Below are 16,027 nucleotides of genomic sequence, written 5' to 3' on the forward strand. Positions count from 1 at the left end.
CACCTTCAGGCTCACGAGATGGTGAGGGAGACAAAAAGTCCTTACGGTGCTTACGGGATGAAGACCTCTTCTTCAAATCCGACTCCTTGCCGGAATGATGCCTCGAGCTATGCTTCTTCCTCTTATGTTTTTTCCTCGAGGAACCCGAAGCATGACCCGAAGCCGACTTCGACGCCGACTCCGATCGAGACCTCGACCTCGATCTCAATCTCGACCTCGTCTTCGACATCGACTTCAACTTCGATCTCGAGCATCTGGATCTAGACCTCTTGGCATCTTTTCCCTTTACCTTGGCCAGAAGAAGTTTAGCCTCTCGTTCACCTAGAGCCTTCGGGTTCATCTTTGAACAGGATCGACATCCTCGACATCGTGGTCCGAGCCCAGACACCACAAGCAATCACTATGAGGATCGGTTATAGACATCATCCTGGCACACGATCCACATTGCTTAAACCCTGTCTTCTTCGATGACATCTTCGGCGAAGAACAACAGCTCGAAAAGATACAGAAATACACAAATAGCAACAAAGTTACTATCCACAACACAAGAGATCCCAGAAACCGTTAGCGTCGACGAAGCGGGAAAAAGGGAACTGATGTCATTACGCCGACGTAGGCCTAATAAGGAGTCGGTGACATCAGCCGGAGTCGCGCGCGATGCCGTGCTCCTGTGACGTCGTCCACGCCGGCGTGCTACAAAAGAGTTTTCCGAACGTTGCTGACGCAGGGGAATATTCACAAGGTGAGGAATCCACTGGCAGATGTATCTATCAGAAAGCAAATTTGTTTGTAGTACGGTTTTTAGTGCAAAAACATAAAGATGAAATCATTATCACCTATCTGCATATTTTTCTATTTACTTTCCATTTTTTTATATTTGAACCATTATTTTCGTTGGTACACCTATAAGCTACACACACAAATGACACCTTTATGAATTCATATTGTTATCTGCTTTTCAGAAATATATATGTTTACGGTATCACATCTCTCCCCCCAAACTGTAAGTACACAAAAACCGGAAAAATATAAAATATCGACCACCACTTACAAAATTGCAAAAACTATTGAGAAAAAAACGATTTTTCTTTTATATCTCTGCCTGTTTCTGACAGCTGGGACGAAAATGATCTTAGCAAAGTGAAGCTTTTGTTGATGCCGTTTTAGAAAAAGACGCCACCTGTCTTGCATTGTACATATTTCTTATTTTCAAAAACGACATCGTTTAGGTATATCTTTTAAATCACCCACATATGGGAACAGCTGCAAAGGTGTAAACGGCGTCAATAATTCGGTAGACCTCTGGATAGGTGGCCATATGGAGATACAGGCTAGAAACAGAAACAGTCATTGTCACAGACAGAGCGAAATCCAGAGACAGATTCCCTGACAGAGGCAGAGAGACCGCAAAAGAACAGAGCTAGAGAGTAATTCGTCACAGTCAGCGACATAGCCACTTGTCAGAGACGTAAACCTAGTGGGGCAATGGGATGGAGATAGAGACAGTCAAATCTGACCAGTGCTTCCATGTCAACCAGGGACAGTCCTGTCTGTCTGTGTAGCCAATAGCGTTTTGCTTGGAGGGACTTGTGGTACACAACGTGGGAGGAAAAAGCACAAATGATGGTGAATAAAGCATGACTGTCTCATGTTATCGCACTTGAAATGGGGCCACCTGTCATCACCGCACACAGCCACTGGTCACACAAGGCACATATCACATGCAGAACAAGCAGTATATCTCAAACAGGAGCAACCGAAGCCCAGCCACAAAACGAGGGCAAAGGGAAGGACAAGCAAAGCCCCTGCTGCAGACAAATAAGGTCAAGACAAAAATGGAAACTAGACATGGGGTGATGGGGGACGTGCGTCTCAAGCGCACGAGTGCTGATGCCAGCAAGTATGCACTCAGCTGCGTACTCACCCAGTGATCTTGGGAGGAGGCCTCACTCCCAACTACTATGTTGGCCAACGTGAGCAAAGTGTGGCAGAGGTAGCAGACCTGTGGGAATAGATAACATATGTCATTCATGTGGAGCCTGAGCTCTTTACACAACACAAACTGCAGGCCAGCAATGACTACACTGTGTTCAGTATCAAGTCTGTACACTCTGCCATAAACACCACCATTGACTCTCGAGTCTCAGGCCCACTTTGTGTATTACAGCTAGCAACATCACGAGTGAGCCGCTCCAGCCCCACGCTGCACACCCTGCACTCAGCACCACCACAGACAGCAGAACCAGGGAGTTACCCTGCACATACTAACCAGGGTGAAGTGTGCAGCGCTAGGTAGGCACTTTATCTTTCGCCGTCAGATCACATCACTTCTCTGTGTACATTTGAGACGCCACCAGCACAGAGCATGGGGTTAAGACGTACTGTCTGTTGTCCACACAGCAAACAGCACTGCGGGGGAAGCCTAAGATCTGCTCTGTGGTACACAAAGTGAAATGACCAACAGGCATGGAGCCCAAACCTCCCCCTGTGCTGAACGCACTGCAGTCACAAGGAGATGATGGACGGAGCACTGAAACTTTTCAAACACTCACCCTCAGTCCCAGATCTGGGTTGAACCCATCATCGTTCTTTAGCTGACTTCGACACTCAAGTTCAGAGCCAGCCACATGCAAATCAATCTTCACCCTGTGCCTCATGGGAACAATACAGCCTGAACTGCTAAACCAGGTCTTCCCTGGACCGGAAACAAGCATCCTGGGACCGGTTTCGAGGTAACATCCCTCATCAGCCAGGCCAGCTTGAGTCCAGTGGCAAAGTGAGCAAGGGACCCACGTCTGAGCACACCCTGCCAACTTATGACGAACAAAGCAAACACAAGATCAGCTATCCTGGCTGATGAGGGGTGAAACCCTGAAACCGGTCCTAGGATGCTTGTTTCTGGTCCAGTGAGGATTTGGCCTGGAAGTTTGGGCCGGACTGTTCCCATGCGGAATAGGGTCAAGACTGATTTGCAAATGGCTGGTTCTAAACTGGAATGACGTGGCATGCAAAAAAAAACAATGGATTTGACCCAGATCTGTGGCTGCGAGGGGAATGTTCGATTGATTCAGCATTCCATCCATCATCTGTTCTTTTTGCATTTAGTGCCCTAAGTGGGAAGGGGTGCACAGGAGTGGGTCCCGTGCTCGCTACGCCATCAGATTTAAGCTATCCTGACTGATGGGGGTTAAACACTGAAACCGATCCTAGGATGCTTGTTTCTGCTCCAGGGATGACATGGCCTGGCAGTTCGCGCTGGACTGTTCCCATGGGGAACAGGGTCAAGACAGATTTGCATATGGCTGGGTCTAAACTGGAATGGCGTGCTAAAAAAAGATGCATTTAACCCAGATGTGTGACTGGTGGTGAATGTTTGATTGATTCAGCATTCCATCCATCATCTGTTCTTTTTTCTTTGTACACATTGCAGTCAGCACTCACTGAGAGCCTGAGGCCCTCTCAGTATTTTACACATTGCAATTTGCCATGAGTGAGAGCCCGATGACCTCTCAGTAGTTTACACACTGCAATCAGTCATGGAAGATAGCCTGAGTTCCATCTGTACTTTACACACTGCCATCAGCCACAAGTGAGAGCCCGAGGCTCTCCCAGATCTTTATACACTGCAATCAGCCATAGGCAAGATCCTGAGTTCCATCTGTACTTTACACACTGCCATCGGCCACAAGTGAGAGCCCGAGGCTCTCCCAGTGCTTTATACACTGCAATCAGCCATAAGCAAGATCCTGAGCTCTATCTGTACTTCAGACACTGCCATGAGCGAGAGCCCGAGGTCCCTTCAGTACTTTACAGACTGCAATCTGCCATGGGTGAGAGCCTGAACTGCAGCTGTATTTTATACATTGCCATCAGCCACTGTACTTTACACACTGCCATTAGCCACGAGTGAGAGCCCGAGGCCCTCTCCGTACTTTACACACTGCCATCAGCCCTGAGTGAGAACCCAAAACCATCTTGGTAGTTTACACACCACAATCAGCCATGGGCGAGAGCTTGAGCTCTATCTTTACTTTACATGCTGCCATGAGCCACAAGTGAGAGCCCGAGTACCTCTTAGTACTTTACACACTGCAATCAGCCATGGGCGAGAACCTGAGTTCCATTTGTACTTCACACGCTGCCATCAGCCACAAGTGAGAGCCTGAGGCCCTCTCAGTACTTTACACACTGCAATCAGCCAGGGGTGAGAGCCTGAGCTCCATCTGTACTTTACATGCTGCCATCAGCCACAAGTGAGAGCCCGAGACACTCACAGCACTTTACACATTATTATCAGTCAAGGGAGACAGCCTGAGCTCCATCTGTACTTTACACACTGCCATCAGCCACATGTGAGAGCTCAAGGCCTTCTTTGATCTGTACCCTCTGCAATCAGTAATGGGCGAGAGAATGAGCTCCATCTTTACTTTAGACACTGCCATCAGCCACGAGTGAAAACCCGAAGCCCTCTCAGTGGTTTACTGTTGTAAATAAGATGGTAATAGATGACAGGATACTTCTAGTTGATTACATGTAGATGTATTGTAGGACACAGCTGAGTACACAAGCTCGCCAGCTGACCAGACCATCAACTGACACTGGTAGAACACACTGGTACAGGTTAGAACACACACAGGTATACAGGAAGGCTGAGAAGGTGAAAACACTAAGGAAGGACTAAAGACTACAGTCAGCCATATTACAAAAGAATCAATGTACAACATTTACACACTACAATGAGCCATTGGCAAGAGCCTGAGCTCCATCTGTCCTTTACACACTGCCATTAGCCACGAGTGATAGCCCAAGACCCTCTTGGTACTTTACACACTGCAGTCAGCCATAGGCGAGAGCCTGAGTACCATCTGTATGTTGGACACTGCCATCAGCCACAAGTGAGAACCCGAGGCCCTCTCAGTGCTTTACCCAGTGCAATCAGCCATGGGCAAGACCCTGAGCTCCATCTGTACTTTACACACTGCCATGAGCCACGAGTGAGAGCCCGAGGCCCTCTCGGTACTTTACACACTGCAATCAGCCATAGACTGCTCTCAGTCAGCACTGTAGTGTCTGAGATACACTCTTTAAGGTGCACTCTGGTGTGAAATCTCAATGAAGAGATGTACTCTAACCCAGTGGTTCTTAACCTGTGGCCCCGGGACCCTGGGGGTCCACCACACCAACGAAGGGGGTCCGCAACTCTTTAGAAAATCAAATATTATCTAATTAATTAACTATATAGACATAAAAAAGCAAAAAATAAGTCGGTTTTCTCCGCGTGATTTGAAGGAGCAAAGCAAGTACAGCCAACAGGAGTATGGGCGTTTGGTGGCCTCAAAGAAAGCACTATTATGAGCTGCCAAAAAGAGAGCATGCATTAGGAGCAAAAACACAAACTGATATGGTAGACACGCTGAGATGGGAAACAACACTTACAACGCAACTTTTACAACGCACTACCTTTACAACAAAACTTTTACAACGCAACATCCATTACAACGCATGTTATTACAACGCAACCATTACAACGCATGTCACTACAACGCATACCACTACAACGCATACCTTTACAACGCAGTCATTACAACGCATACCATTACAACGCATACCTACACTATCCAACACTTACCCTACTGTTGCACCCCCTGGAGTTAGAATAGTAATTTTTACCCCTACACTATCCAATACTTACCATACATGCAATGTAATGGTATGCGTTGTAATGGTATGTGTTGTAAATGTGGTATGCGTTGTACTGGAATGCGTTGTAAAGGTAGTTTCAAAGATTTCGTTGTAATAGAATGCGTTGTAATGGAATGCGTTGTAATGGATGTTGCGGTGTAAAAACATGCGTTGTAAAGGTATGCGTTGTAAAAGTATGCGTTGTATCGACATACAACCCGCTGAGATTCTTGCACATTGCTTTTTCTTTTAAAAATAAATCCATTTCTTAAAAGCTCCATCCTCTCATTAAAATTTCGATTTTTTAAAATATTTTGTGGTTTGTGAATTAAAGAGAATAATTATTAATATGATGCATTACTTTGATGTATACTTGTTTCTATAGTTATGCATTTTTTTAGGTTCGAATTGTAGAAATTGCTTACGTGGAAGTCCCTGGCTTCCAATATGATTCAGCGGGGGTCCACAAATGTCAAAAGCTCAAGTACCACTGCCCTAAACCGTACACTCAGCTCTGAGTGGAAAGCCTGACACCTCTGCACTCGCTGCAAGGGTCACAGCACTGACTGGTGTACAGGCACAGGGGCCTCTCTACAACCCATTCACAGCACAGCGCTGACTGCGGATTACAGGGGAGGGGGCCTCTCTACAATTCATTCACAGCACAGCACAGCGCTGACTGCGGATAACAGGCAGGTGGGCCTCTCTACAATCCATTCACAGCACAGCACTGACTGCGGTGTACAGGAACAGGGGCCTCTACAATCCATTCACAGCACTGATTGGTGTACAGGCACGGGGGCCTCTCTACAATCCAATCAGATCACAGCACTGACTGCGGTGTACAGGCACTGAGGGCTCTCTACAATACTTTCAGAGCACAGCACTGACTGCGGTGTACAGGCACGGGGGGCTCTCTACAATACTTTCAGAGCACAGCACTGACTGCGGTGTACAGGCACGGGGGCCTCGCTACAATCCATTCGGAGCACAGCACAGCACTGACTGCGGTCTACAGGCACGGGGCCTCTCTACAATCCATTCACAGCACTGACTGCGGTGTACAGGCATGGAGGCTCTCTACAATACTTTCAGAGCACAGCACTGACTGCAGTGTACAGGTATGGGGGCCTCTCTAAAATCCTTTCACGGCACAGCACTGACTGCGGTGTACAGGCACTGGGGGCTCTCTACAATACTTTAAGAGCACAGCGCTGATTGCGGTGTACAGGCTCGGGCCTCTCTACAATCGATTCACAGCACAGCGCTGACTGTGGTATACAGGCACAGGGGCCTCTCTACAATCCAATCAGATCACAGCACTGACTGCGGAGTACAGGCACGGGGGCCTCTCTAAAATCCTTTCAGGGCACAGCACTGACTGCAGTGTACAGGCACGGGGGGCTCTCTACAATCCATTCAGAGAACAGCATAGACTGCGGTGTACAGTCACAGGGCCTCTCTACAATCCATTCTGAGCACAGCACTGACTGCGGTATACAGGCACGGGGGGCTCTCTACAATCCATTCAGAGCACAGCACAGCGCTGACTGCGGTGTTCAGGCACGGGGCCTCTACAATCCATTCAGAGCACAGCACAGCACTGACTGTGGTGTACAGGCACGAGGGGCTCTTTACAATCCATTCAGAGCACAACACAACGCTGACTGCAGTGTACAGGCACGGGGCCTCTCTATAATCCATTCAGAGCACAGCACTGGCTGCGGTGTACAGGCATGGGGCCTCTCTACAATCCAAACAGATCACAGCACTGACTGTGGTGTACAGGCACGGGGGCCTCGCTACAATCCACTCACAGCACAGCACAGCGCTGACTGCGGATTACAGGTGAGGGGGCCTCTCTACAATACATTCACAGCACAGCGCTGACTGCGGTGTACAGGCACGGGCCTCTCTACAATCCATTCGGAGCACAGCACTGACTGCGGTGTACAGGCACCGGGCTCTCTACAATTTTATAGGAGCACAGCACTGACTGCGGTGTACAGGCACGGTGGGCTCTCTACAATCCATTCAGAGCACAGCACAGCACTGACTGCAGTGTTCAGGCACGGGGGCCTCTCTACAATCGATTCAGAGCACAGCACTGACTGCGGTATACAGGCACGGGGGCCTCTCTACAATCCATTCAGAGCACAGCTCTGACTGCGGTATACAGCCACGGGGGCTCTCTACAATCCATTCAGAGCACAGCACAGCACTGACTGCGTTCTACAGGCATGGGGGCTCTCTATAATCCATTCAGAGAACAGCACAGCGCTGTCTGCGGTGTAAAGGCACGGGATCTCTCAACAATCCATTCAGAGCACAGCACTGGCTGCAGTGTACAGGCACGGGGCCTCTCTACAATCCAATCAGATCACAACACTGACTGCGGTGTACAGGCACGGGTGCCTCTCTACAATCCATTCACAGCACAGCACAGCGCTGACTGCGGTGTACAGGCACGGGGGCCTCTCTACAATCCATTCACAGCACAGCACTGACTGCGGTGTACAGGCACGGGGCCTCTCTACAATCCATTCAGAGCACAGCACAGCGCTGACTGCGGTCTACAGGCACAGGGCTCTCTACAATCCATTCACAGCACAGCGCTGACTGCGGTGTACAGGCACGGGGGCCTATCTACAATCCATTCAGAACACAGCACAGCGCTGACTGCGGTGTACAGGCACGGGGGCCTATCTACAATCCATTCAGAACACAGCACAGCGCTGACTGCGGTGTACAGGCACGGGAGCCTCGCTACAATCCATTCAGAGCACAGCACAGCACTGACTGCGGTCCACAGGCACAGGGGCTCTCTACATCCATTCACAGCACAGCACAGCGCTGACTGCGGTGTACAGGCACGGGGGCCTCTCTAAAATCCATTCAGAGCACAACACTGATTGCGGTGTTCTCTACAATTCTACCAGAGCACAGCATTGACTGCAGTGTACAGGCACAGGCTCTCTACAATTCTATAAGACCACAGCATTGTATGTGGTATAGAGGCACTGGGGGGTCTCTACAATCCATTCACAGCACTGACTGTGGTATACAGGCACTGGGGGCTCTCTACAATCCATTCACGGCACAGCATTGACTGCGGTGTACAGGCACGGGCCTCTCTACAATCCATTCACAGCACTGACTGCGGTGTACAGGCATTGGGGGCTCTCTACAATCCATTCACAGCACAGCATTGACTGCGGTGTACAGGCATGGGGGCCTCTCTACAATCCATTCACAGCACAGCACAGCACTGACTGCGGTATACAGGCATGGGGCCTCTCTACAATCCTTTCACAGCACAGCATTGACTGCGGTGTACAGGCATGGGGGCTTCTCTGCAATCCATTCACAGCACAGCACTGACTGCGGTGTACAGGCACGGGGCCTCTCTACAATCCATTCAGAGCACAGCAGAGCATTGACTGCGGTGTACAGGCACGGGGCCTCTCTACAATTCATTCGGAGCACAGCACAGCATTGACTGCGGTGTACAGGCACGGGGCCTCTCTACAATCCATTCAGAGCACAGCACTGACTGCAGTGTGCGGGCAAGGGGGGCTCCCTACAATCATTCAGAGCACAGCGCTGACTGCGGTATACAGGCATGGGGGCTCTCTACAATCCATTCAGAGCACAACACTGATTGCGGTGTTCTCTATAATTGTACCAGAGCACAGCATTGACTGCAGTGTACAGGCACAGGCTCTCTACAATTCTATAAGACCACAGCATAGTATGTGGTATACAGGCACTGGGGGCTCTCTACAATCCATTCACAGCACTGACTGTGGTATAGGGGCACTGGGGGCTCTCTATAATCCATTCACAGCACAGCATTGACTGCGGTGTACAGGCACGGGGCCTCTCTACAATCCATTCACAGCACTGACTGCGGTGTACAGGCACTGGGGGCTCTCTACAATCCATTCACAGCACAGCATTGACTGCGGTGTACAGGCATGGGGGCCTCTCTACAATCCATTCACAGCACAGCGCAGCACTGACTGCGGTATACAGGCACGGGGCCTCTCTACAATCCTTTCAAAGCACAGCATTGACTGCGGTGTACAGGCATGGGGGCTTCTCTGCAATCCATTCACAGCACAGCACTGACTGCGGTGCACAGGCACGGGGCCTCTCTACAATCCATTCAGAGCACAGCACAGCATTGACTGCGGTGTACAGGCACGGGGCCTCTCTACAATCCATTTGGAGCACAGCACAGCATTGACTGCGGTGTAAAGGCATGGGGCCTCTGCAATCCATTCAGAGCACAGCACTGACTGCAGTGTGCGGGCAAGGGGGGCTCTCTACAATCATTCAGAGCACAGCGCTGACTGCGGTATACAGGCATGGGGGCTCTCTACAATCCATTCAGAGCACAGCACTGACTGCGGTGTACAGGCACGGGGGCCTCGCTACAATCCATTCGGAGCACAGCACTGACTGCGGTGTGCGGGCAAGGGGGCCTCTCTACAATCATTCAGAGCACAGCGCTGACTGCGGTATACAGGCATGGGGGCTCTCTACAATCCATTCAGAGCACAGCACTGACTGCGGTGTACAGGCATGGGGGCCTATCTATAATCCATTCAGAGCACAGCACAGCACTGACTGCGGTATACAGGCACGGGGCCTCTCTACAATCCTTTCACAGCAAAGCATCGACTGCGGTGTACAGGCATGGGGGCCTATCTACAATCCTTTCAAAGCACAGCATTGACTGCGGTATACAGGCACGGGGGCCTATCTATAATCCATTCAGAGCACAGCACAGCATTGACTGCGGTATACAGGCACGGGGGCCTATCTATAATCCTTTCACATCACAGCATTGAGTGCGGTATACAGGCACGGGGGCCTATCTATAATCCATTCAGAGCACAGCACAGCACTGACTGCGGTCTACAGGCACGGGGGCTCTCTATAATCCATTTAGAGCACAGCACAGCGCTGTCTGCGGTGTACAGGCACGGTATCTCTCTACAATCCATTCAGAGCACAGCACTGGCTGCCGTGTACAGGGACGGGGCCTCTCTACAATCTAATCAGATCACAGCACTGACTGCGGTGTACAGGCACGGGGGCCTCGCTACAATCCATTCGGAGCACAGCACAGCACTGACTGCGGTCTACAGGCACAGGGGCTCTCTACATCCATTCACAGCACAGCGCTGACTGCGGTGTACAGGCACGGGGGCCTCTCTACAATCCATTCACAGCACAGCGCAGCACTGACTGCGGTATACAGGCACGGGCCTCTCTACAATCCATTCAGAGCACAGCACAGCATTGACTGTGGTGTACAGCACTGACTGTGGTATACAGGCACTGGGGGCTCTCTACAATCCATTCACAGCACAGCATTGACTGCGGTGTACAGGCACGGGGGCCTCTCTACAATCCATTCACAGCACAGCGCAGCACTGACTGCGGTATACAGGCACGGTCCTCTCTACAATCCTTTCACAGCACAGCATTGACTGCGGTTTACAGGCATGGGGGCTTCTCTACAATCCATTCACAGCACAGCACTGACTGCGGTGTACAGGCACGGGGCCTCTCTACAATCCATTCAGAGCACAGCACAGCACAGCATTGACTGCGGTGTGCAGGCCTCTCTACAATCCATTCGGAGCACAACACAGCATTGACTGCGATGTACAGGCACGGGGCCTCGCTACAATCCATTCAGAGCACAGCACTGACTGCGGTGTACAGGCACGGGGGCCTATCTACAATCCATTCGGAGCACAGCACAGCATTGGCTGCGATGTACAGTCACGGGGCCTCTCTACAATCCATTCAGAGCACAGCGCTGACTGCGATGTACAGGCACGGGGCCTCGCTACAATCCATTCGGAGCACAGCACAGCACTGACTGCAATGTACAGGCACGGGGGCCTCTCTAAAATCCATTCAGAGCACAACACTGATTGTGGTGTTCTCTACAATTCTACCAGAGCACAGCATTGACTGCAGTGTACAGGCACAGGCTCTCTACAATTCTATAAGACCACAGCATTGTATGTGGTATACAGGCACTGGGGGCTCTCTACAATCCATTCACAGCACTGACTGTGGTATACAGGCACTGGGGGCTCTCTACAATCCATTCACAGCACAGCATTGACTGCGGTGTACAGGCACGGGGCCTCTCTACAATCCATTCACAGCAGAGGGCAGCACTGACTGCGGTATACAGGTACGGGGCCTCTCTACAATCCTTTCACAGCACAGCATTGACTGCGGTGTACAGGCATGGGGGCTTCTCTACAATCCATTCACAGCACAGCACTGACTGCGGTGTACAGGCACGGGGCCTCTCTACAATCCATTCAGAGCACAGCACTGACTCGGTGTACAGGCAAGGGGCCTCTCTACAGTCCATTCAGAGCACAGCACTGACTGCGGTATACAGGCACGGGGCCTCTCTACAATCCTTTCACAGCACAGCATTGACTGCGGTGTACAGGCATGGGGGCTTCTCTACAATCCATTCACAGCACTGACAGCGGTGTACAGGCACGGGCTCTCTACAATTCTATAAGACCACAGCATTGTATGTGGTATACAGGCACTGGGGGCTCTCTACAATCCATTCACAGCACTGACTGTGGTATACAGGCACTGGGGGCTCTCTACAATCCATTCACAGCATTGACTGCGGTGTACAGGCACGGGGCCTCTCTACAATCCATTCACTGCAGAGCGCAGCACTGACTGCGGTATACAGGTACGAGGCCTCTCTACAATCCTTTCACAGCACAGCATTGACTGCGGTGTACAGGCATGGGGGCTTCTCTACAATCCATTCACAGCACAGCACTGACTGCGGTGTACAGGCACGGGGCCTCTCTACAATCCATTCAGAGCAAAGCACTGACTGCGGTGTACAGGAAAGGGGCCTCTCTACAGTCCATTCAGAGCACAGCACTGACTGCGGTATACAGGCACGGGGCCTCTCTACAATCCTGTCACAGCACAGCATTGACTGCGGTGTACAGGCATGGGGGCTTCTCTACAATCCATTCACAGCACTGACTGCGGTGTACAGGCACGGGCTCTCTACAATTCTATAAGACCACAGCATTGTATGTGGTATACAGGCACTGGGGCCTCTCTACAATCCATTCACAGCACAGTGCAGCACTGACTGCGGTGTACAGGCACGGGGCCTCTCTACAATCCATTCACAGCACAGCACTGACTGCGGTGTGCAGGCCTCTCTACAATCCATTCGGAGCACAGCACAGCATTGACTGCGGTGTACAGGCACGGGTCCTCTCTACAATCCATTCAGAGCACAGCATTGACTGTGGTGTACAGGCACGGGTCCTCTCTACAATACTTTCAGAGCACAGCACTGACTGCGGTGTACAGGCACGGGGCCGGGGGCCTCTCTACAATCCATTCAGAGCACAGCACTGACTGCGGTTTACAGGCACGGGGGCCTCTCTACAATCCATTCAGAGCACAGCACAGCACTGACTGTGGTGTACAGGCACGGGGGCTCTCTACAATCCATTCAGAGCACAGCACAGCACTGACTGCGGTGTACAGGCACGGGGGCTCTCTACAATCCATTCGGAGCACAGCACTGACTGCGGTGTACAGGCACGGGGCCTCTCTACAATCCATTCACAGCACAGTGCAGCACTGACTGCGGTATACAGGCACGGGGCCTCTCTATGATCTTTTCACAGCGCAGCACTGACTGCGGTATACAGGTACGGGGCCTCTCTACAATCCTTTCACAGCACAGCATTGACTGCGGTGTACAGGCATGGGGGCTTCTCTACAATCCATTCACAGCACAGCACAGCACTGACTGCGGTGTACAGGCACCTCTACAATCCATTCCGAGCACAGCACTGACTGCGGTGTACAGGCAAGGGGCCTCTCTACAGTCCTTTCAGAGCACAGCACTGACTGCGGTATACAGGCACGGGGCCTCTCTACAATCCTTTCACAGCACAGCACTGACTGCGGTGTACAGGCATGGGGGCTTCTCTACAATCCATTCACAGCACAACACAGCACTGACTGCGGTGTACAGGCACCTCTACAATCCATTCAGAGCACAGCACTGACTGCGGTGTTTAGGCACGGAGGCCTCGATACAATCCATTCAGAGCACAGCACAGCACTGACTGCGGTTTACAGGCACCTCTACAATCCATTCAGAGCACAGCACTGACTGCGGTGTACAGGCACGGGGGCCTCTCTACAATCCATTCAGAGCGAGCCCTTCCACGTCAGCCCAGGACAAGAGATAATGTTATTTGTCCGAGGTCAGCGGCGCTAATGTCATTAAGTCTTTCTCTGCGTTTGTAAACCTGATTAGCGAGAAGCAGGGAGGCGGAGGTGCTTTCTCTGAGAGCTTTCCCTTCTCAGTCATTAGAGGCAGCTTCCTGTGAAAGTGAGCTCTTCGTGGCAGCTCTGTTATTTTAATGTACCCACCCGGCAGTGCCGAGCCGAGAGCGCCTGAAGCTAAGGACAAGTGTGAGGTTAAGGGTCCAAGAGTTGCGAGGGCCTTGGGACCCGGGACACCGATGCCCCCAGGGAAAGCTTGGATTGACCTCATCTGAAGTCACCAACCTCTGGCCTGTCCTGGACACAATCAGCTCAAGGTAGCAACAAACCAAATGTAATAGAAGATAAATGATGACATACAGAGACAAAAAAATAAGCAATAGCAAGGCAATACTAAACTAAGACAACTAATGTATGAATACAAAAATAAATATTCTCAAATAGGGCTGGGTGGAGAGACTTGATATAGTCTGGTATGACAGACTGAAACCTTATTGTTAAAAATGTTAAAAGCACAGTTTCTTTTGAATTTAGCTGGCTTACTAATGATTGCCTAAATGTGTTGAAAAAGTAATGCGACCAATAGGACGCAGGGAGGCATTTATCATAGCACAGCTAACCAAGGATAGCACTGTGCAAGTGACCGATTGTCTGGGGTTCCAGAAGAAGCTTCCTTATCAGTCCTTTCAATTGATACAACCCTTTGTTGAATAAAAACCTGGGCGCTTTCTGTCTATGGCAATGGAGTTCTTCTTGAACTTCCTACACTTCTACTGACTGTGGAAAATGGTTGATGATGTCAGAAGAAATGTTGTTTCATGTCATTGGGTTGTTCACACCTCAACACGCACCAGAGGGTGTCTGCCTCTTGACCATTCCCTAGCTAGCCCCAAGTAAGTAGGTGATCCCATGCCAGAGCACACTGGTCGGCAATCTTCTGCTCTAGCCTCTTTTTGCCACATTGAATCTGGTGAGGTCATTGGTTGCTTCTTTTTGTATTGTATTGTAATTGCATTTATATAGAGCTTACTACCTCTTACGAGGCTTCAAAGCGCTGTTTCGGCGAGTAGCACACTACTCCAGGACCCATAGAGGATTAGTGTTGAATTAGTATAGAGAAATATGAAACTATTTTTAAGTGGTGGATAGATTAGTCAGTTTTCTGGATTAGGAAGGACAGCAGAAGGATAGAAGAGAAAAAAAAGTGTATTTATTTAGAGCTTGTTACTCCTGATGGGGTGTTTAAAGTGCTTTTTTTTGGCAAGTAGCACGCTACTCTGGAAACCCATAAAGGAATAGTGGTGAATTAGTATGGTGAAATATGAAAGTAATTTGAGTGGTGGATATTAGCCAGTTATTTGGAGTGAGAAGGATAGTGGGGGAATAGAAGGGGAATAAAGGTTTGCATTCATATAGCCCCTGTTACTCCTGATGGGTGTTGAAGCGCTTTTCTGGCAAGTAGCACGCTACTCCGGAACCCATAAAGGATTAGTGTTGAAATTAGTATAGTAAAATATGAAGTAATTTGAGTGGTGGATATGTTATTCAGTTATTTGGATAAAGAAGTGTAGGCGGCAGGATAGAAGAGGGAAAGAGGTTTGTATTTATATATCGCTTGCTACCCCTGATGAGGTACAGAATACCGGTTCACACAGAAAATGCTTTGGCCAGAGACATTTTCTGCTCAAACCGATCTCCCTTATGGACCGTAACATACTCTTTTTAGGGCGAGGTGTGTGTTGGCTTAAAAAAAGAATCACATAAGATACCAGTAAAGAACATTTCGCTCTGAAGTCATAAGTTCATGCACTTTCCTAATATTTCACAACAAAAATACGAAATTTCGAAGCAAACATTCCAGAAATAATATCTGGACAAAGTTCAGCTGTATGGGCTTTAGTCTGTCAGCATTTTAACCCACACCCTGTCTGGGTTTTCATGGAGACATAGATGATAAAAACCCTACCACAGCCACAACCAGCCCCAACATTGCTTCCAACAGAACTTCACA

At 50.0% G+C, this 16,027-nt stretch overlaps 1 protein-coding gene across 1 annotated transcript in view; it reads right to left on the reverse strand.

The window, feature by feature from the left end:
• FAM178B (family with sequence similarity 178 member B) overlaps positions 1 to 16,027 on the reverse strand; it is a 2,784,983-nt gene that overhangs the window by 99,627 nt on the left and 2,669,329 nt on the right. The window contains exon 18 of the mRNA XM_086943356.1: positions 1,925 to 2,002. Coding sequence (XP_086799482.1) covers positions 1,925 to 2,002 — 78 coding nt within the window. The remainder of the gene's footprint in view (positions 1 to 1,924; positions 2,003 to 16,027) is intronic.

Source organism: Lissotriton vulgaris, chromosome 11 (genome assembly GCF_964263255.1).
Source record: "Lissotriton vulgaris chromosome 11, aLisVul1.2, whole genome shotgun sequence".
Taxonomy (NCBI): domain Eukaryota; kingdom Metazoa; phylum Chordata; class Amphibia; order Caudata; family Salamandridae; genus Lissotriton; species Lissotriton vulgaris.